At 59.0% G+C, this 20,768-nt stretch overlaps 2 protein-coding genes across 8 annotated transcripts in view; one reads left to right on the forward strand and one right to left on the reverse strand.

Annotated features, from left to right (window-relative positions):
• The window catches only part of SGSM2 (small G protein signaling modulator 2), a 45,964-nt gene extending 38,793 nt beyond the window's left edge, over positions 1–7,171 (forward strand). For 5 of the 7 annotated variants that reach the window (XR_005017780.1, XR_005017782.1, XR_005017784.1 and 2 more), the window contains 2 exons: positions 5,536–5,783; positions 6,138–7,171. Coding sequence is in view for 1 of the 7 variants with exons in the window: in XM_036836790.1 (XP_036692685.1) it covers positions 2,064–2,122 (59 nt within the window). In the remaining 6 variants the exon portion in view is untranslated. Of the gene's footprint in view, positions 1–2,063; positions 2,142–5,535; positions 5,784–6,137 lie in introns of those variants that run through there. The other 2 variants (XR_005017781.1, XM_036836790.1) reach the window with 2 other exon arrangements.
• Positions 1,668–17,813, reverse strand: MNT (MAX network transcriptional repressor). The gene is made up of 6 exons (XM_036836793.1): positions 17,477–17,813; positions 11,561–12,119; positions 10,926–10,967; positions 10,668–10,779; positions 5,346–5,538; positions 1,668–5,208 (listed from the first exon to the last, which is right to left on the reverse strand). The coding sequence occupies exons 1-6, from the start codon at positions 17,547–17,549 to the stop codon at positions 4,460–4,462; spliced, it is 1,728 nt and encodes a 575-aa protein (XP_036692688.1). The 5' UTR covers positions 17,550–17,813; the 3' UTR covers positions 1,668–4,459.
• Positions 17,814–20,768: the final 2,955 nt, after the last annotated feature.

A 20,768-nucleotide genomic window follows, 5' to 3' on the forward strand; every position in this document is an offset into this window, starting at 1 on the left:
CGTATAGCACAGGGAACTATATTCAATACCCTACAATAAACCATAATGGTAAAGGATATGAAAAAGAATGTGAAAGAATATCTACGTGTATGTGTGTGTGTGTGTGTATATATATGTATATATATATATATATCTGAATTGCTTTGCTGTACACCAGAAACTAACATGACATTGTATGTAAATCAAGTATACTTAAAAAAAAGAAAAAAAAATTCCCTCTGCTGTGACACCACCTGAAAGTTCACCAAAGGCCCCTGATAACTTGCCTGGAAGTGGCTGGTTCCTTCACACACTCCCACCTCTTCTCTGCTCCACCCAGAAGTGCTGGCACTCCCAGACCCCAGACTGAGCTTCTAGGGCCAGAGCGAATCCCACAGCCAAAACGATGGGTCTGCTGAGGGCTGTGTGTGGAAAGAAGTAGCAGGAAGCATGAGTAAGGTACTATAGCCCTCAGATGAAACTGGGTCATCACGGCCAGGGGTAGAGTCTTCATCTTTGTCCCCAGTGCTGGGCACAGCATCTGACACTCAGGTACTGTTAACCCTTACCCCAGGCCTTCCCTAAAGTGGAAGGGACCGACCACTTCCTGGAGCTACCAGCAGAGGGAGCAAGCATCTCACAAATGAAAGGAGCTGGCGGGTTGTAGGGTAGTGGGGAGGAGCACCGAGCCCGGCCTTTTTTGAGGTCGGGTCTTCAGAGAACAGGACCCTGCGGCATTGGTGGCCACCAGTCGCTTCCCCACGATGACATCCCCACATGCCTCAGACCCACCCCAGGAAGAGAAGTTGAGTCAGTTCTCCGGGCTGCGGCTGGGAGTGGGGCAAGTGTCAGGGAGTTAGAGCGGTGGCCTGGCTGGTCTACAGCTTGGCCCAGCTAACTGCTCCCTGATCTCACTCTCCCTTACCTCCCCACCTACCAGCCTGCCAAATGGGTGGCTTCTCCTAAACTGGGGAGAAAAGATGTCATTACAAGGACCAAGGTCTCCGAGGCTCAGCCTAGGACATGGCTCTTTGACCCCTGACCTCCAACTTCATCTTCTTGTTCCTTTCCCTGAAAGGACAGCCTTATAGACTCCCCAGATGACCTGTCCTAACTACAATCCCAGAAGTACACCCTGTCTCAGGAAGCCCTCCTGTGAACGGATCCTCCAGCTTTCCCATTGGAACTTTCTGGAGTTCAGGATCCCCGACTCCATGACAGACCCAGGGCAGGGTGGCATGTGCCTGGGGACAGCTCTGCACCAGCTGAGATGGGCCTGCAGCTCCACACGGTCCCCGGCTGGTCATGTGACCTTAGCAAGTCACTCAGCCACCCTGAACCTGTTTCCTCATCTGCTATTTCTTGGCCTATTTACTTCACCGAGCTGTTAGGAGATGAAACAAGATAGTGTTTGTAAAAATGGTTTGAGGAAGTGTAAAGTATTGCAAAAGCATGAGGAAGACCAGAACTGCAGTTCTCAGGGCTTGAGGATTGCGTCTTGAGATCAGAACAGTAAGGTCCCTCATCTTTTCTCTAAACTCCATCAGCCTGGAATCTGCTTGAAGACTCTGCCCCCAACCCATCAACAGGGAAAGGATGCTACTGCTTCTTGCTGGAGTTCCTTTCCTGAACGTCTCTGTCTCCTTTTGCAACAGAATGACCCAGATGCTGCAGGTGGCAGCTCCGTCTCGGGTTTCAGTGCAGGTTTATTTCAATTTTATATTTTATTCCAGGCAAGTGCTTATTACATGGATAGTATTCATGTCTCAATACCTAATGTCTTGGAGCATGAACAGCCACTAGAATACAGTTCAATAGTAAAAATACAATATGTACAAAATTAGGGTTTTTGTAGTTTTTTTGTTTGTTTTTTCCCACACAGCAGATGTATCCAAACACATAAAAATCTCTACAGTCTGGGGTCGCTACGATTTATATTTTAGGAAACAGAGACACAGTGACCAAGTCCTCACTGTAAACAAGGGCCACCTCTTTGGGGGATGGGGGTGGGACTCTGGGATGGGGGAAGAAGAAGCTGTTCCTGGAAAGGGCAGGGGTTATGGTGACCCCTAATTCCCTTCCAGGAATTCCCTGCCCTTCTTTGGCCCCCCAAGGAACCAACCTCCCCATCTCCCCGAGGTAAAGACTCCCAGCCAGTGAGCCACTCTGAACATCAAAAAGTAAAACACGCATGAGAGGTAAGATGTGTGTGTGTTTGCGTGCGTGCGTACGTGCGCACGCATCCCCCAGGCTGGAAGGGCTAGGGAGGGGAGGGGCAGGCGGTCCCACGGGGCGAGGACAGATGTGGTCCTGACAGCTCTCAGGGGAGATGCCCAAGGAAGGGCTGGGTGGAGGCTGCCCTCTTGGGCACACAGCGTCACAGCGTTCACGAAAACAACAAAAACAACAGCAACAACACCCATCGTCATCAATCTGGACATAGTCATTCGGCACTAGATTCCGAGGCCCGCACTGCTGCAGTGGGGGCGGGGAGGGGCAGGGGCGCGGGCGGATGAGGTATCTGTGCAGACCCGAGGGGCAACTGGCTAACAGGACAGTTTCAAGGTGAGCAGAGCTGAGAGGAGGACGGCTCGCCAGTACTTCTCTGACTGTTCCTGGGGGCCAGGCCTACCCTTCTCCCTCTGCTCTTTCCAACATAATCACACCAGGAAGAGTGAAACCAGCTCCGCCCAAAACAGGGTGGTAGTGGCAGTGGCTGCAGGTGCAGAAAGGCGGCAAGTGTGAGGTGGGAGCCGCAACTGGGGGGGAGTACAGGGTGCCTTCGTAGAAACCTCTGAGGTGTCCAGAAGGCCTTCCCTTTCCCCACCCCGGGAGAAAAGGAAACAGTCCCCAGAGAGGTCTCCAGGACCAAAAGGAACTGAAAGGGAGTTCTTAGGTGGCTCAATCTACTCAAGACTTCTGCTGGCCTCCTCAGTGTCCCCCTCCCCGGGCTGTCATTTCAAACTTCACACCCAGGAGCACTGGCTTCCCCCTCCACAGACATTCTGAAAGGCCATTGGTGAGTGTGTCCAGGTGGGGAGCCAAGTGTGCACATGTGTAACTGAGTGTGTCTGACACAAGGCCACTTGTAATAAATATGCACATAAAAAGAGAAGCCAAAGCAGTCTGCTGAGGCGAAGGCAGGGAAAACTGTCCCCTACACACAGGCCCCCTTGCTCCTCCCCACCCCAAGCTCAGCCCCGCCCTTGGCCCAGCTGAGGACCTTTCCTCACAGGAAGGTGGTGGCACACAGCAGCCCCCACTGGGGAGGGCAGGCTCAGAACAGCCCGCTGGAGAAAGGGGGACGTTCAGAGGAAAGAAAGACGGTGCCAGAGACGGAGAAGCTGGGTCAGAAGCAACAGTCCTCCCGGGTCTGGCCATGCTCCCTCCCCACAGGTCGCCAGGGCCAAGCCCCTGGATTTTAACTTCCTGATTACCTCAACAGCGTGGCTTCAGGCTCCTGGAACCCAGGCCAGACGCTGGTCCGTCTCCCAGGCAGCAAGGAGGCATCCAGGTGTACTCATCCCTCCAGGGAGTGCACAGTACCGAACAGAGGCCAGACCTCCTCTCTACTTTCTGGAAGCCAAGAGTCAAATCCAGGGATGGGGACAGGGTCCAGAGCACCCCCCTCTCAGTCCCAACCTGGCTGGAAGTCAAGGGGGGGCAGGAGGAGACAGCCAAGCTCCTCCTTCCCCGCCCCCACCCTCAGCCTGCCTTCCTGAAGACAGGAGCCCAGTGGCAAGGGTTGAAGGGCTTGGGAAGCTTGGCAAGGGCTTGGGTTTGGTTTACTATTAGTAGAGAATTGTCTTTACTAGTTTGCTGTGATGAGTCACAATGACTGCAACCAGGTTGGGGAGATCCAGGCTGGCGCGCCCACCTGTCTGGAGTCTGTGGGACTCCACACAAGCCACATCCTAGGATCTGTCACCTGTACTCAGAGCAGGGCCCCCCTCAGTCCCCAGCTTTCCGGGCCAAGTTGCTTCAGTTCTGCTTCCCCCCTTTCCCCTCCAGAACCCAGGGAAGAGAAAGCTGAGGCTTGGGAGGGGAGGGCCCGGGCGCTCAGCCATCTCACCAGACACAGCAATAGCAGCATCAGCAGCACAGGAAGGTGGGCAGGGCAGGGGAAAGCCGGAGAACACGATGTCCACATCGCACTGGTTTCCGGGGATGGGGGGCGGGGGCGGGACGGCACTGGAGCTGGCACCAGGCCGGACAGGCGGCACGTTCGCCAGAGCGTCTCTCATCACTTTGTCAAGTCCTAGTGCAGTGGGGTGACCCCCTGCCCTGTGCCCAGCTCCCTGGGGAGGCCCCTCCCTCCCCTGGCTCAGAGTCTCTGCACCCCCTTCCCCTAGGAGGCCTGGGGGTGGGTATGGGTGGGGCGGGCCTGGGCCTGGCTGGAATGTGTGGAGCTGGTGGGTGGGAGAGTGGGGGACAGGTCTCCCTCCCTGCCCCCACAGGGGGCCTCTGAGTGGCCTCATCCTCAAGCCAGCTTGAGCGTGCTGACCGGGAAGGAGGGCATGGTGACCATGGTCACAGGGTTGAGCACTGTCTGGCCTACCAGCTGGGGGTGGTGCACCACCTGAGCCCCTACGGCTGGCTTCGCCATGACTGTGGCCGGGGGCCCCAGCCCGGCCGTGCCATTCACTTGCTGGTGTGAGAGGGTGTGGGCGATGTGGCTCACCGCCACGGGCTGGCTCACCGCCACGGGCTGCGGGTACAGGGGCAGCTGGGAGCCAAGGTGGGCCACGTGGTTGAGGGCGGCAGGGTGCACCGTGATGTGGCCAATGGGGGGTGTGGCGGGTGCCAGCTGCACAGCAGGGCTGGGGGCCGAGGGGGCGATGTGGGCGATGTGCTTGCCACCCGGCCCCTGCAGAACATGGTTCACAGTCTGGATGACTGAGGCGTGGGTGGTGGCGGTGTGGGCAATGACCGTGGAGCCTCCCCCAGCCGCAGCCACCAGATGGGCTGGAGCGGGCACCAGCGTTTGGGCCGGGGCAGCTGGGGGGGGAGGAGGGGCTGGCAGAGGTGTCTTCTGCTGTGGCGGTGGCAGCTGCTGCCCGGGGAGGTGGGCAGGAGACAGGGCCACAGGCTGGGGGTGGGGAGGCAGAGGCACGGGCGCGGTGCTGGGCGGTGGCTTCGGCAGCTCCGGGCGGGGGCGATGGCTCAGCTTAGGTGGGCCCAGGCCGGCCTGGTCCTCCTCCATATCCTCGTCTATGTTGTCCTCGCCCTCTGTAGGGGGTCACGCGGATAGGCAGGTCAGAAGGGCTTGGCAGGGAGAGCCCGGAGGAGCAGGTGACCCTGGGGGCCCCGGGATGCTACGGGGCTGGGGCAGGGCCGACACGGTGCGGGTGGTGGGTGGAGCTCACCGGAAGCAGTGGAGGTGGAGGCCTGGTCGTCGTCAGGCTGGCCCGTCTGCCGGAGCACGCGGTCGATCTCCAGCACGTCCATCCACTGGCTCAGCTCGTGCTTGAGCTCCGCCAGCCGCTGCTGCGTGGCAATCTTTTCCCGCGCCAGACGCTCCATCTCATGTTCATATTCTTTCTCCTTCCTCTTCAGGGACTGGAGAACAGGGCCAGTAACAGCAAGGTATCCTGAGCGGCAGCCACGGGGCCCACGGTACCACAAACAGCTCCCGCCGCCGCCCTCACCTCCAGATCACCTGGCCCCCAGGGGCAGCTGTGCAGTGACCAGGGGCCCAGGCGGACCGGGGCTGTTGGAGACCACACCTGCCTCCTGGTCCACGGCTCTGCCTAGGGAGGCCCAGCATCTGGCAACCGCGGGCTCTCAGGCAGGTGCGGATCCAGGTCAGTCCCTCCCCTACCCCCACATCAACTCCGTCCTGAGGGGCTTCGCTGCCTCTTGCCCCATCCACCGTCCTGGCGGCACCTCCCTCCATTCTGCAGAGCAGAGCGGAAAGGGTAACAGACTTCTCAGTGGTGCCCAAGGCCCCCGCTGTCATTCACACCATCCTGTCACTCACGGATGCCACAAGCTACCCTCCATGGAACCCATGCCTCAAAGACCCCCAGATGATCCTGCCCTTCTCTCCCCTTCATAATTCACTAGTCTCCTTAACTTCAATACCCTTGGAGGATGAGCCACCAGATTTGGAGACCCCCATCTCATCTCCCTGACCTTCTCTATCTCGTCCCTAACAGCTGCTGGCTGTGCACCTCCTCTCCGACCTCCTGGGCTCCTCCCCACGGTGACCACCTGTGCCGCCTCTCCACACCGCTCTACGTCCACGCTGCCCACAGCCCTCCAGACGCCCCAGGCTGCTGAGCTACCCCAGGCCCTGCAATGTGCCCCTCCTTCCACACCTGCCCCTGAGCTGCCCCGGCCGATGAGAAACAGCTCTTGGGAGGACAGCACCGTTGCCTCCACCTGAGCACCCACGGAGAGGCTCCGTCCTTTACCACAGGTCGCAGGTGGCTCCTCCCCCGTGACACTGAGGCTACCCACTTCACTAAGAACACCGGAGAGAGCTCCCTTGTCCACAGCACCATCTCCCCTTCAACTCCCCCAGGGCCACAGGCAAGCTCTCAGGTCGACCCTCCCACAGGTGCTGGATGCCCCGCTACCCAGACTGTGGCAATGCTCCCCTGTCAGAAGGGTCTCCAGTTTCCCTTCGAACGATGCTTATCAGCAGCTCTGAATTGCAAGCTCCTGTCCTGTTTCTCAACTCCCTTCCACACCGAAACTCTCTCCTTGTCCTCTGTGACCTCCCGACTGACACTTTATTAAACCATCTCATCTTAAATCTTGCAGGCCTCCCTGTTGCCAGCTTTTCCTCAGCCCAGGCACATCATGACTGCTGGGTCCACCAGACAGCAAGGACAATCTTGCTTGCTGCCCCCCGAGTCTCTTACCTGACCTACTCCTGAGCTTCTAGCTTCCAAGGCTTGCCATTCACAGCCAAGTGTAGAGCCCACTGGCTCACACACACATCCTCCCTTCTCACCCCTCCAGGTCTTATCTGCTTGTGCTCCAGGACCACCACTGGGCCCCCGCCTCCTCACTGTCCATCCCCATCCCACGTCCTCCCGGTACATCCTCCTGCTCTCAAGCCCTTCTTGGCACTGGCACCACACCTCTGAGCGTTTCATGAGACTGTCAGCGTTGAGACTGACACTGGCTCACAAGAGCCCCTAAATATTCCACGTTTTGTTTTTCCATCTCAATACATGCTGTCCCTGTCCAACCCTGGGAGCGGGGCAAGGACTGTTCTGCGGTTGGTTACCTTACATCCCCTAAGGGTACCAGTGGCCAGGACAGAGCCATGAGTGATGTCTTAGCCTTGGGGGAAGGATCTGTGACAACCCGAGGGCGTTGGTACCCACCTCTACCCTGTCTCTCCGCCTCATTACAGGAGAATCACAGTCTCTCATTAGACTTGAGTTTCCCCTGATTCCAGTTCCTTTGGGCAATTTTTCAACAGCCTTTCCTGACTGTTCACCTGACCTCCCAGGCACAGCAACGTCTTCACCTCCACACACCAGCTAGGCCCACTTCCCCACGCTCCCTCCTGCAGCCCCAAACTGCTTACATTCCTGGCCTCACCAGTCAGAGATGCCTCCAACATTAATGCCTGTGACACGCAACCCAGACACAGCGATGCTCTGTACTGACCTGAGACCTGGAAGCTTTACACCTTTTATACTTGTTGCCAGTCCCAAGCCACACACAGCTCTATCATCCTGGCTTTGAGATTAACCTGTCTCTCCCCATATTTCTGCCAGAAAGATTCCCCGCCGCCCCGATTTACTGACACACGCGCGCACACACACACAGACACATCTGGCTCTACCCTGAGAGGCCAGTGCTAGACATGCCAATTGGATGGAGCCACACTGATGATGAGGCCTGGGGTGAGTCAGCCCTCACTCAAACCTGGATACAGGGGGCTGGAAGTGCCTGTCCTGAATGCTACCTGCTAGCTAGCGGGGAGTGTAGACTGCTGGCTCAGGAAGAGAGGATGTCAGAGGCCAAAACCTCCACTTCTCGCCTAGTCCAGCTCTCCACAGGCCTAGAGATCCCTGGAAAGCTTTCCCAGGGTCTAACTTTTGTCCCCATTGCTTCATTCTAAACCCATTTCCTTTCTAAGACTACCTGGATGCATGGTTTGGTACCTGTCTACTTCTCTTCCTGTTTCTGTCCACTTCACTGATACTGTCTTCAAATCCTTTACTACCTCCAAGGTACTGTGGGTCTGGCTGGGGGCTACAGCCTTCCCATAGCTTCCCACCTCAGCACACAACCAAAGCCCTCAGTCTCCACACCCTACGTGGTCTCTCCAGTACTCCCTTCCAACTCCCATCTGGTGCCCTGCTGCCTCCATCTCTGCACAGCAACCCTCCTGACCACCTTTAACTTCCAAAAATGCATCCTGCTTCCTCCTACTGAAGAAATTTTGGTCTGCACTGGGCTTTCTGCCCTCCACTTGTCTCGGTCACCCTGGCCTCCAGGTCCCAGCTCAAATGCCCCTTCCTCAGCAGCAACTTCCCTAACTCCCCAGAACAGATCCTATGACCCCTATCCCTACTATGCCCTCGTAACAGAGTTCTGTTTGGTTATGTGATACTCCGCTGCAAGACCAATCTAAGGACAGAGATCCACATTTATTCCTTTGCTCCCCACTTTCTAGCCTCCCAATCAGACACAGGGCTGTCCAAAAGTACCTGAATGAGTAAATGAATGAAGTTGAGGATTTATAGAGAGCCTTAAGTTTTCCAGCATTTCTGCTTCCACTGCTAGCCCCAGGACAAGTATCTCTTTTGGACAGCTTGGGTCCACCTTGCTTCCCACTCAGCCCAGCCCCAAATCCCAAGTCTGCTGGCTCTACTGAGTCTCTTATTTCTGATTTACTTTTCAAATCCACCGTCTCGCAATCAAGGCTTCCGGACCTAAGTACGTGCCTACAGGGAGGAACGCACCACTCCATCCTTCCTACGTCTCAATAATTGCTATTAAGTTAATATTTATAGACGGCCCATCCTCCTCACATCCTTATGACGAAAATACTACTGCTTCTTCCCACTTAGCATCATCGCAGTGCAGAAGAGGAAACCGATATTCACAGAAAATGTCAAATAATTTAGACAGGGGTTTGCTCCCGGGCTACATGACTTCCTACGGCTGAAAGACTAGCAATTTAGACTCAAGCCCAAGTTCTGCAGAAACACCCCAGAAAATAAGCCTCCCGGGGATCCTCGCCTCTGAAACCCGAGGCTGGGTCCCCTCCCCCCAAACCTGTCTCTGTCCCATTCCCTCTCGGCTGCCGTGGCCCCGCCCCTCTCAGAGCACGCGCGCACCCACGCGGACCCGGCTTTGCTGCGTCACTCCCCACAGGCCGCACCCTCCGTCCGCGCGCGGAGTTCCGCCCCCCGCCCAGCTCTGCCAATCGGCGGGCCCGGCCCCGCCCCTCCCGTGCCGGGAAGCGGCCTGGAAGCACGCCAGTCCCTCCACCTCGTCCGGAGGGCGGGCGGAAGGGCGCGCGTTGGCGGAAGGCGGGGAGGGAACTGCCGGCTGGAAGCAGGCCCGAAGCAGCGCCTCCGCCCCCCTCCTTCAACAAGTCTGGCTCCGGTTACCTCAGGGCTGTGACCCCTGAGGTAGTTGAGGCCGGGGGAAGGGTGGCCCACCCGGGCCGTGATGCCGCCCAGCCCCCAAGCTTCCCAAGAGCGTCGACTGGGAGACCCTGAGGCTGCCCCGCCCCCGCAGCCCGGGAGCCCTAAGTCCCTCCCACTCCCCAACGGCTACCTCCGGCTCTGTCTCCAGGGCAGCCGAGCATGGCCGTTCGCCCCACCCCCACAGCCTCCTTCCCGGCACGCGGAACCCTCGGCCGGTTTCCAGGGAAACCGAAACTCGGGCCGTCATGGCAACGGTCTTATCTGGCGGTGGGCCCCCCCCGCCCCGTACTGCAAAGAGGAGCCAATGCCCAAAGGGAAGGGACACAAGGCCAGGAGGGTCCCTTAGAAAAAGAGCTTCTTTTAAACCCTGAGGGAAGGAGAACGTAAGTCTTTAGGTTCGGTGACCCCGGGGCTTCTCGTCGTCCAGACTGCCGCACTGTCCACTCCCCTAGGTTTACCCCCCAAAGTCAGGGGGCGGCACCTCCGTGCGCTTACTGCAAGGATCTTGGTCCGTCTGGGTTACAACTCGCGGGCCGGGGCTGGGGTGGGGGGGGGGGAGGTGTTTCAAGGGCGCCACCCTGCGGAACGAGCCACGCCCAGCCCCCCGCCTCCCCCCCCCGCCTCCGTGATAGTCTCAGGCTGAAACCGGTTCCCGCCCAGGCACTGCGGGCGGGCGCGGTGGAGGCGCCGGCCACCCCACGCCCTTCCCACCCGCCGGGGCACTAACGCGCGGCAGGCGGTAAGGCAGGGCCGCGGACCGAGCTGACACTGAGCCGCAGGGACCGTGCCGATCGCGGGGCTCCGCGGGGCAGCCTGGCGGGGGAGGGGAGCCGAGCGCCACCACCGCGCTCCCCCGCGCACGCGCGCCGGTCCCCCGCCCCCTCCCGGGCGGGGAGCCCCGTTGACGTCAGCCGGGCCATGTGCTCGGCGCCCGCGTGGAGGCGGGCGGGGGAGCCGGTGAGGGAGCGAGGGCGGGGCCGCGGAGGGGAGGCGGGGCGCGCAGGAAGCCGGCGCAGTGTCCGTCGCCCGCCCTCCTCTGGGCCTTGCTTCCCTCCCCCATACCTGAATGTACCGCAGCGCCGTGCGCAACACGCTCAGATTCGATGTCTTCTTGTCATCCACGTTGGGGATGTTGCGCTTCAGGGTCTCAAAGCACTCCTTCAGATGGGCCCTCCTGGGGAGAGGAAGCAGCGCCGGTCAGCCAGACGCCAGGGGGCCAGGGGCAGGAGGGAAGGCCTAAGGAGAGCTTGGGGACCACGGACGGGACCGTCCCGGTAGCTCGCGGGGCGGGCCCAGAGTCACAAGCTCACACACACACACCTGTTCTTCTCCAGCTTGTTGTGGACTTCTCTGGTTCCGATTCTGAAATCCAGACAGACAGGGGGCTCAGGGAGGAGGGCCCAATTAGGCGGCCTTCCCACCCCCTGCCCCCCCTCCCCAAATGCCACAGGCTTTTTGTCCCTGACATTGTCTCTCTAGAGGAGCAGCGATGAGAGCTGTTCAATTGTTCGCCCTGTGTCGTGGGGCATACACCCCCTAGAGGGCACATGTAGGCTCGTAATTCACAACCCCTTTACCTTCCATCACATCCATGCACCTGTGAAGGGCTCCTGGGATAGCCAGTGGACCCCGTCCCTTACCCAAGAGTCCCATAATCCAATACCCTGTCCAAAGGCCTCGAAATGCCATTAACCTCAACCTTGGAGGGCGTCAGAGAACACAGAAGCCTGAGAACAACAGAGGGCAATGACCATTCCCCACTCCCCAGGGTGGGGATGGTCACAGCTCGGTGAGGACATATCCAAATATAAGAAGGCGCTTCTGGGCTGGGGAGGCAGGGCCGCAGCTCTGACAGGCTAGCTTGGGAGGGTACTTTCTCTCGTGCACACCGCTCAGGCTGTGGGCCGTTGGTTCTCCTCTCCATCCCACCAGCCCTTGTGCCACACCTCACTCACCCCCCAGGCCTCTTCTTCTGTTCGCAGGATTTGACTTCTTCAGCGGGTGCCAGCTTCAGGGTCCCAAGAGTGGATGGGGGTGGCTGCTGGGGGGCCAGCTGGGGCTGGACTCCAGGGTGTGGGGCGATGGTCAGGATGGGTGTGGGGAGGGGCTGCAAAGGCTTGGGGCTGCCAGTGGGCGGAACGGTGGCCTTGGAGTCCGGCAGTAGAGGAGCAGGAGTGGGCCCCTGCGGCCTGGTGGGAAGGGGGGCCGACTCCTTGATGCTGAGTCCAGGGGCGCTAACCAGAGCCGGCTGGCGAGGTGCCAGGGGCACAGGCGGGGGCGGGGGCAGAGGCTGAGGGGAGCTGGTCACTACAGGAATAGGGATAACAGTCAGTGGGGTGGGGGTGGCCAGCGGGGGCGGGGGTGCCGGCGGGGGTGCGGGCGGCGACAGAGGCAGGGGCGGCGCCTCGGTGCGGGGCTCCTCCACCGGCAGGGCGTGGGCCAGCCTGGCCAGGCTGCTGGCCTTCTGCTGCTCCTGCTCCCGCTCCCGCTCCAAGCGAAGCCGCTCCTGTTCCTCTGCGCAGAGAGAACGCGTGGGGTGTCTCAGCAGGGCCGGCGGTCCTGGGCCCCAGCTTCACCCATCCTCCAGCTGTAACCCATTCTCTGACCCCATCCCAGGCAGCACCCAGTGACACCACAAATACTCATCCACACTTGACAGTTCGGCACTGGGCTAAGCGCCGGGGACGCAGCAGTGATCAAATAAAACAGACTCCTGGTCCTTGCTGTTGGGGAGCTCACAGATGGGGGTGGGGTGAGGGGATACGACAAATAACAGGGATAACAATCCAGGCTGGGGGACGAGAGAGGCTGTGGAAAGGCCCAGCAGGAGCTGTCAGTGAGGGTGCTGGAGGCCTGGCACCCTGAATGTTGAAGGATTAAGCAGGTAATGAGCAGGGGCTGCAAGGCTAAGGGGAGGGAGTGATAGATGAGGTGGGTAGAGGCCAGCCCACAGGACAATAGAGGAAGTGGTCAAATCCCAGATTCTGGGGAGGTACCTTCTAGAGGGCAGGCGGTACCTTCATTTCATAGATGAGATAAATTAGCTCAAAGAGGCAAAATGATTTGTTGAGGGTCATATTGTGAGTCAAAGGTAAAACGGGGGCTAAACCCAGCCAGGTCTCCTGACACCTGGTGAATGCCTGGTACTTGCTGTGCCAACATATGCTCACTAGGTGTCTATATGCGTGTACACACACACACACACACCCTGTATCTCACAAGAGCCCCACAGTGCAAGCAGGGCAGGGACATCACCTTCAGCTCACACGTGAGGAAACCAGGCCCAGGACTCGGGACTCCCAGGCTAGGTCCCAAAGCCTGTTTCCTCAGGGTCTATACCCAAAATGCACCTGGTCCTTCTCTGCCCTTTGTTGTGCTGGAACTTATTCCCCACCAGCACCAGCAGCAAACACTACAAAAGAGGCAGGCAGAAAGGAAAGCAGGGCTTTTTAACAGGGGTTGAACAGGGCAGTGAGCTCCGACAACCTTGCACGCCTCAGTTCAGCATCTCTGCTGAAAGCCCCGCCAGGAGAGGCCTGCTCAGCAGCGGGCTGAGAACAGGGCAAAGGGAGAGGCCCCTCCAGATCCAGAGGCCCCTCTCCATCCCCACCCTGCCCCCCACCATTCTAGTTCCCAGGCTACAGGTTTGGGCCAGGGCCCAGGGGAGCGGCTGAAGCCCCCAGGCCAGGGAGCAGGCTGGTCAACCAGCCCTCCCTCCTGCCCGATTCACCACGCTGCTGACTAACAGAGCTGACAGCACAGGGCCGACACGCCCCAAACACACCACCCCCAAACACACCACCCCCAAGGGGTGGGGCTAGGGGGCAAGGTTAGCTAAGTGCCCCCTGGGGAGAAGAGCACCCCACCACACAGGTCTTTGGGCTCAGGGGCACCCGAAAACGTGAGGCCTCAGGGCCCTTTGGCCAATCAACGACTTGAGTGTGAGCCAGGCCTGCTCAGAGCCCCTCCCTCCCACAGAGAAGAAGAGGCGAAGGAGGAAGTAGGGGGGAAGTGTTCTGAGAGGGCAAACACTCAGTGGTTTCCCAGCAGCCAGCATTCAAGGGCTGGAGTCAGCAGGCACGGCCTCTTCCGTGTCTCCCCTGCCCCTCAGGAAGGGAAGCTAACAGGCCTGCACCAGCCTGCTGCTAAAAGCCAGCAGCCCTGGCTTCTGTTACAGGCCCAGAGAAAACCAGCTCTCTGCGCTCCTGTTTCCCACAGACCACACTGGGAAAGGAGCCCTTCTCAGGCCCAGCCTGGGACATCCCCAGTTCGCTCCCCACCTCCCCCCCACCCCACCCCCAAGACAAGGTCCTGGAGCTCAGGGCCCAAAACAGCCCCATCGCCATTCCTTTGAGCCAGGACCTGAACTTTCGTTGGCCTTGGAGCAAGTGTTCCACTCTCCCACAAGCAGGGGGACAGACAGGGCCCCGAGCCCCAAGACCAGGTGCTCTGGGAACCCAGAATGAAGGCAGACCTTGTATTCCCCATATTTTAAGTCAACTCCAAAGCGCACCCAGGAGATGGCAACCTCCTTCTCACCTACCCTCTCCCTTCCAGAGCCAGGCAGGCATGCCTCACAGATGCCAGGAAGGACCCAGGTGAATGGCCAAGCTCTACCACACCTGGATTAGCATGAAAAAGCTTAACTGATGGTGAAGAAGAGGGGGCGCCCCAGGCCAGATCCAGCCCACTACAGCCTCCTGCCTTCATTCCCCAACCAGCACTGACCCCCTTCCTGTGCACTGGGCAGGGGGAAACAAAGTGGGGAGAGCAAACTGGGTTTTAGTAATATGGGTTTAGGCTCTTCAAAATAATGCTCTGCTGCACCCTTGGGTGCACCCCTCTTCTCACACACATACTCTGGCACCTTCCCTCGGCTCTGCCCAGAAGCTGCCCCCAGAGAATTTTGCATGACCCTTCTGGGTGATGCAGGGGCCAAGGGTCCAGGCTGACAATGCAGAGTATGGGCTCTGAGCTTCCCCCAAGCCACTGTGGCCTAGGGGCTCAGCAGGCACAGACCTGGGGCCAGAGGAGTCCACACCAGGTGGTGGCCCCCAGTGTTCAGGGGAGTTTTCCCCTTCTACATGTAACAGGGAGCTTGGTGCATGAGGCAGGCACAGGGTGCGACTAGCTCAGGTAGAAGAGGGTCCCATTTGAGTCACTTCCATGACTGCTGGAAATGACCAGGCCTTCCTGCTGGCCACCAGGATGGCCTTGCCCTTTCCTCTCTCTCCTCGTGCACAAACATGCACGTGCACACACATCCTCGGTTCATCATTTGAGCAAACTGGCTGGCCTAGGTCAATAAACTGTCACTTGAGGCTTGAGGTTGAACGGGGGCCCAGAGGAGAGGATCCCTGTTCAGGGCTGCCCATGAGGTACACACCCCCAGAAAGCAGTTCTGGTCAGCAGGCTCACCAGCACCCGCTTCTCTCCCATTTTTTCCCACCCCAAGTTAGAGGACAGAACCTCTAGTAAGAGAAAAAAAATGAATTGCAGAGATTAAGCTGCTGCAGCCAGGTCTGGCTATCTACACATGAGTTTTTGGAGTAAATCTGGCTTTCCAGCATCCATCCATCCATCCCCTAAGACCCCCTGCCCCACCAACAAGAAGCCTCACCTCAGCTCCCTGCCCCCAGTTCTCACCACCTGGAGGAGGGGCAGGGCTCTGCAACTTCTTAGAGGAGAGCCATTCCCAGGTTCCTTCCAAGTGTTGCTCAAGTCATCACTGTGGTTCTTACTGTCAGCTCTGGACTGACTTATTTTGGAAAGCATGGTAGACATGACAGTGAGGGTCTTCTCCCCTCCCCCATATGGCCAACCAGCCTGCGGGTAAAGTGAAGCTGAAGTGAGTGTTCCCTTGGAGCAACAGCAGGGTCAATCCTGTTGCCTCCTAGCACAGTGGGCAGTACACAGTGGGGACACAATAGGAACTCCTGAATTGCATTGTGTTGATGGTGGCAGCAGGTGACTCAGTCTCTCCAAATCTTGTGCACGCTCCTCCCCGTGCCGCTGGTCCGGCACGCAGGACATTCTCGGTCACCACCTGCTCTGTCCACCACCTGACCCTGCTCTGGACCTCGAAGAAAAGGGGGAGGGGCGCGTGAGCTGACGTCCTGGCCCATCAGTTCCGAAAACCCAAGCACTGTCGGTCTCACATATCTCGAGTGACTCTTGACCTTGAGAGGCCGGTTGACCCGCCGCTCCCCCGCCCCTGGTCCACTGCTGCTTCCCCCGCCCACCGGAGCGGCGGCGGCGGCGGTACACGCTGCAGGCGCGCGCGCGCACACAACACACACTACTACCTCCTGCATGACTCATCATTGAAGCAACAATAGGCAGAGAGAAAGGAAAGGAGGGCGAAGCACTCTCTCCACCACAACCGATCCGGCTGAAGGGCTTGCGGGAGGGTTGGAGGGGACAGCAGTTCCCGGATATTGCACACACGCCGATCCAGGGCTGCGGCCCTCGCAGCAGTCCGGAAAACGGAGGTCTTCCCCCAGTCCCTATTTCTGCAGTACCCTGAAGCTGGGGTCTACCAACAAGGAAGCGTGGGGATAGGGGGCATCGCAAATCTCCGTCTCCCCGCTGTCGAGAGAGCACCAAAGTTTGCCCCTTCTCGCCTAGTTCATTCCACACCGCGGCCAGGGGTGCTGTCAGGGAGCCCTGGTGAGAACGTCTGGGGGGTCAGTGGGAGTATGTGAGCTCTATATGTCCAGTCGCTCGGTGATTCTGAGGGTTTCCCTAGCCCCGGGATCAAAAACAGGACGTTGGGGAGAGAACCGACAGGTGAGCTCGGCTCCTCCCTCGTAGGGCAAAGGCTCTCCCCAAGGAGATGCCCAGCGGCCAGAGCCAGGGCCCAACCCGGCGCCAGGCCCCTCGCCAGCCCCGCCCAGGCCCCGCCCCCGGCCGAGCGCGAGGCGGCTGGGAGGGGCTGGGCCGCGCTGTCCCCAGCGGGAGTGTCCCCCGTGCACGTGGTCGGGGGCGGGGCCGGTCCACGTCACCACCCGGTGTAACCAACGGGCTTGGAACGCAGGCACACGCAACATTCCAGCCGAAAGCGGGTTTGGAACGCGCAGACACGCCACATTCCACACCGGCTAAAGTGGGGGGCAGCAAGGGGGGCCCGGGGGCTGCCCCCGGAGACCTGCGGGCCGTTTCGCAGATGTCCAATCAGTCCGGCTCTCACCCAAACCCTTGACGCGCGACCCAGCCCAGCTCTGAGAGGCGGGGTCAGGCGGGGCTGGCCAGGATCATAAGACACGCGATGTCATTTCATTCTGCAAAGGCCGCCTCCGCCCCAAGCGGCGCGTAGATATGCCGGGAGCGCCCCCCGCACAGGGCCAGGGAAGCCGGGGAGCTGCTCCGCGTAGAGTAATTCCACCCCCCACTCCATTACACACACGCCCACTCGTGTGCACTAGACACTCGCCCGTGTACACGTCCATCCATCCGCTCTCATCGAGGCTCGCATCACACATCCCCCGTGCATACACGCACACACGCGCGGGTCTGCCACCCCCACGCAACACCATTCCTCACCCCACCCCCCGGCTCGCACATCCTCAGCCCTACCGAGGGCGCCGCTGGCCCACGGGAAAGAAGCCCCCCACGAAAGGTGCACAAGGGGTGGTAGGCAGCTGGGGTGGCGTCCACAGGAGCCGGGTCCTCCCTGCATGTTAATGAATTCATTAATTTCACTGCCCACAACACTCCTCCCCGGGCGGCGGCTCTTGCGTGGATCCTTGCACTGCCCGGCTTCGCGGGCCGCCCGGGAGGGGGGTACCGCTCGCAGTTTCGCGTGGGCTCGGGGACCGGGGTCGCTCGCCTCCCCTTCCCTGGTGCCCCAGGGGCCCAACCCGGCCGCTCACCACGTGCTCTCTGTTGTTGCTGCGCTTGCCATTCCAGGAAGCGGGCAGCCTCCAGTAACGTCTCTATGCTCATCGCGCCGAAAGCTGCCGGGGGCGCGCCGGGGCCGAGACTGCGGCCCGCGAACCGGGCACAGGTCAGGCTGGCGGGCAGGCAGGAGGGAGGGATCACCTCCGGGGGGCGACAGGACTGGGCGGCGCAGCGCACTCCACAGGGAAGAACGGGGGAGCGCGGGGAGAAAAATCAAGGTCTCCCCAAATGTTTGCAAAATGTAATTTGCAAATTTAAAAAAATTGATGCAAGAAAAAAAAAAAAAAGGCGGCACTGCCTCCCTCCTTCCCCTCCCTCTCTTCCTCCCTTCTGATGCCTCCCGCCCCGCTGCCCCCAGGAGTCCCGCCGACAAGAAAAGGCTTTGCAACAAGATGGCGAGGAGGCACCGACACACACAACAAGGGAAGGAGCCGCGCTGCCCCCGGCCGCCGCCCCCGCTACTACACCGGGGCCGCAGCCAAAGCCCGGACCGGAGCCCCCGCCCGCAGGGCCGCGGCGTCTCCTGAAGGGAGGGGCGGGGTCCAAGGCGGGCTGGCCCCGCCCACTCGAGACGGCGCGCGCACACGTGGCCTGGGTGGGGGTGGGAGAAGTTCCAGCCGGGTTCGCGCCCTGCATTTCCGCTTTCCTGCCTCGCCCCGCCCCGATTGCAAGCCACAAGTTGAGCAACGGCGGCGTGTTTGGGTCATTCACAACGAAATTTGTACTGCTGGAGGGAAAGAGGGGTGGAAAATTCAGGACTTAAGTTAGCTCAAATAAGGATATTCCAGGTCAGGGAAACCTTAGGATGGTAGAGACTGGCCTGACCCTTGGGTCTCCGCTCCCTACCCACACGTGACCTAATTCCTGCAACCATCAGGCTGTCGCAATTCCCCCGGGATCCGCCCCTGGGCGGAGCTGACGGCAGGAGGCTGCCAGAGAACCGGCGGAGGGAGCGGAGTGGAGATCCGGTTCCGCGTTTTGTCTCCGTTCCTCCCCCCGCAGTGCGTTCGCATCCTATTAGGCGATGTCACCGGGCCGCGGGCCAATGGGCGGGCAGGACAACACGGCATGGAGCAGCTCCACATGGACACCCCGCGCCGCCAGCCCTCTGTTTAAAGGGCCAGTGTCTAAAGGGTCACATTCGCCGATGCGGATGGGGCCACTGTGTGGAGGGTGGGACGCTGAGAGGGAAATTCTGCAGTTGTGCCCTGACCTACCCTTTCCTTTTCACCACCCTCCCTTTAAAACCAAGCCTCTCTCTCTCGCCTTCCTCTAAACTCTCGTCTTTGTCCACGCGCGTCTGATGCGGGTGGAGACTCCAACTGTGCCATCCAAGAGGCCGCCCTTTGCTCGGGGGCCGGGCTGCAGGCGGTTACGGCGAAGCGTCCACAGCCCAGACCAAGGGGGCGTGGCGCAAATCGGGAACAACAACGTGGAAGGCGGAAACCCGGCCCTCCCAGTGGCTGGGCGACTGAGACGGCGGGCGGGGAGCGGGGGCGGGGCCACTCCGCCCAGCCACAGCCATACTCGCTGCGGGGGTCGGGACCTCGGCTGGCGCTCCTTACGGCCTCTCCTTGTGCTAGAGTTTGGGGGCGCCTGGGGGTACAATTAGAAAGTTAGTCCTTTTTGAGGTCAGCTTGCCCAAATTCTCTCATTTTGCAGATGAGGAAACTGAGGCCCAGAGACGAGAAGGGACTTGTCTAAGGTCACTCAGTATTCCAGTTCCTCCTTGCCCCGCAGGAGAAGCATTTATTCCTTACCCCACGGATGACTGTTCTGAAGGCAGTTCTGGGTCAGGGCCCTCAAACAGAAAAAAGTCATGGAGGACTATCAAACTGCTCGCACGGTAAGGGGGAGGTCTGACCACTTAACATATTGTGATGGGGGAGGGGGACGCTAAAAATCTTCACCTGAAACCCTGCTGTACTGCACAGGAGACCACACAAACCCCACCTGTACAGTTGGTAGTGACAGGCATAGGCAAGCTGAAGGCATATTTGGGGCTCCCTGGAGCATGTCCAGCTCTGCTGTCCCAATGCCTGCAAGCCTAAGGCCCCTGGATCTTGGCCCCAGATTCCTTTCTTTGCTAATCAGTTCTAATTAGAGTGGGACAGTGCCAGTTGGGTTCAGGATCTTGTGGCCTGGGCTTCACCATCATACAAAGCCAGAAAGCAAACCTTTATGAGGTTGGCTGAGTGGCAGATCAATCCATCCCATTCCATCCCATTCCATCCCCACTTCACCCTTAGAGGGGTACAGTCCTATTTGGGGAACTAGCTAGAGGAGAGCTAGACACATATAAAGGGGGTACAAATGATGCTTGCTGGCTTTGTGCCTTTCCTTTGAGGTCATGATGCACGCCAGGGAAAGAAAATCTGCACAGATTCTGGAAATCGAGAACCTAGTGAACAGGAGGAAGGGGGTTGTTTGCCAGAACCAGTCTACAGGGGCCTCTGATCTTTGCACACTTAATGCCCCAGCATCTGTAGCTGAGCAGAGAGAGGCCATTACACACAAATGACCGGGTGACACTGGCTTTATGATGAAGCTGGAAAGCAACAGGGGATCAGAGCAGTAACTAACAGCCAAGTTCTTCTTTGCAGGATGAATGCTTTTCTCCTTGGAAGGCTAGATCTGTGCTGGTCCCAACATTGCTTCCTTTAAGGTGTCTGCCACCTGCTGTGTGTGTGTATGTGTGTGTATGTGTGTGTGTGTGTGTGTATATATATATATATATATATATACACACACACTAAACAGTCTAATATATATGTAACAGTGACTTGAGATAATGTTGCTGACCAAGTTCTCATTTTGTTAGGGGTCAGCACTGTACCATTCTGCCCAGTGGCCCAGGATGCTCAGAGAGCGACCTCCAGCTGTACCCTTCTGCCTTCCTCAAGTGGTCATGGCACTCGTACAGCCCTGAAGTCTCTTCTAGAGGCTGAAGTCCAATTTTTCTGACTCGTCATGGACCAGCTCTGTCACATCACAAAGGCACCCCTCTGAAAAGTAGTGTTCTGAAGACAGCTTTTCCTTCAGGGGTGGGGAAGCAGGAGATAAAAGTGGGGTGAACACAGAATTCAAATGCCAACCTCTCCCTTGTCCCCAATAACCCATCTGCTCCAGAGCTTAGTGGAGATGCTCGTTATTGAAAACGAACAGCCTTCCTGGCTTCACATGATCATCTGTTTATTTGGGTCATGTGGGGACAGCAGCCAGGGGATGTTAGGCAAAAAGCAAGGGTTTAGAAAGGAGGCTTTT

The sequence above is a fragment of the Balaenoptera musculus genome, chromosome 20 (genome assembly GCF_009873245.2).
Source record: "Balaenoptera musculus isolate JJ_BM4_2016_0621 chromosome 20, mBalMus1.pri.v3, whole genome shotgun sequence".
In the NCBI taxonomy this organism is placed as follows: Eukaryota; Metazoa; Chordata; class Mammalia; order Artiodactyla; family Balaenopteridae; genus Balaenoptera; species Balaenoptera musculus.

What these genes read in the sequence shown, in the direction of transcription:
- MNT (XM_036836793.1), bottom strand. Translation starts at nt 17,549, where the DNA reads ATGAGCATAGAGACGTTACTGGAGGCTGCCCGCTTCCTGGAATGGCAA. An exon ending in CAGAAGAAGAGGCCTGGGGG is followed by an intron (nt 10,968 to 11,560) that starts GTGAGTGAGGTG and finishes TCTGGATTTCAG; the next exon opens with AATCGGAACCAGAGAAGTCC. An exon ending in AACAAGCTGGAGAAGAACAG is followed by an intron (nt 10,780 to 10,925) that starts GTGTGTGTGTGT and finishes TCCTCTCCCCAG; the next exon opens with GAGGGCCCATCTGAAGGAGT.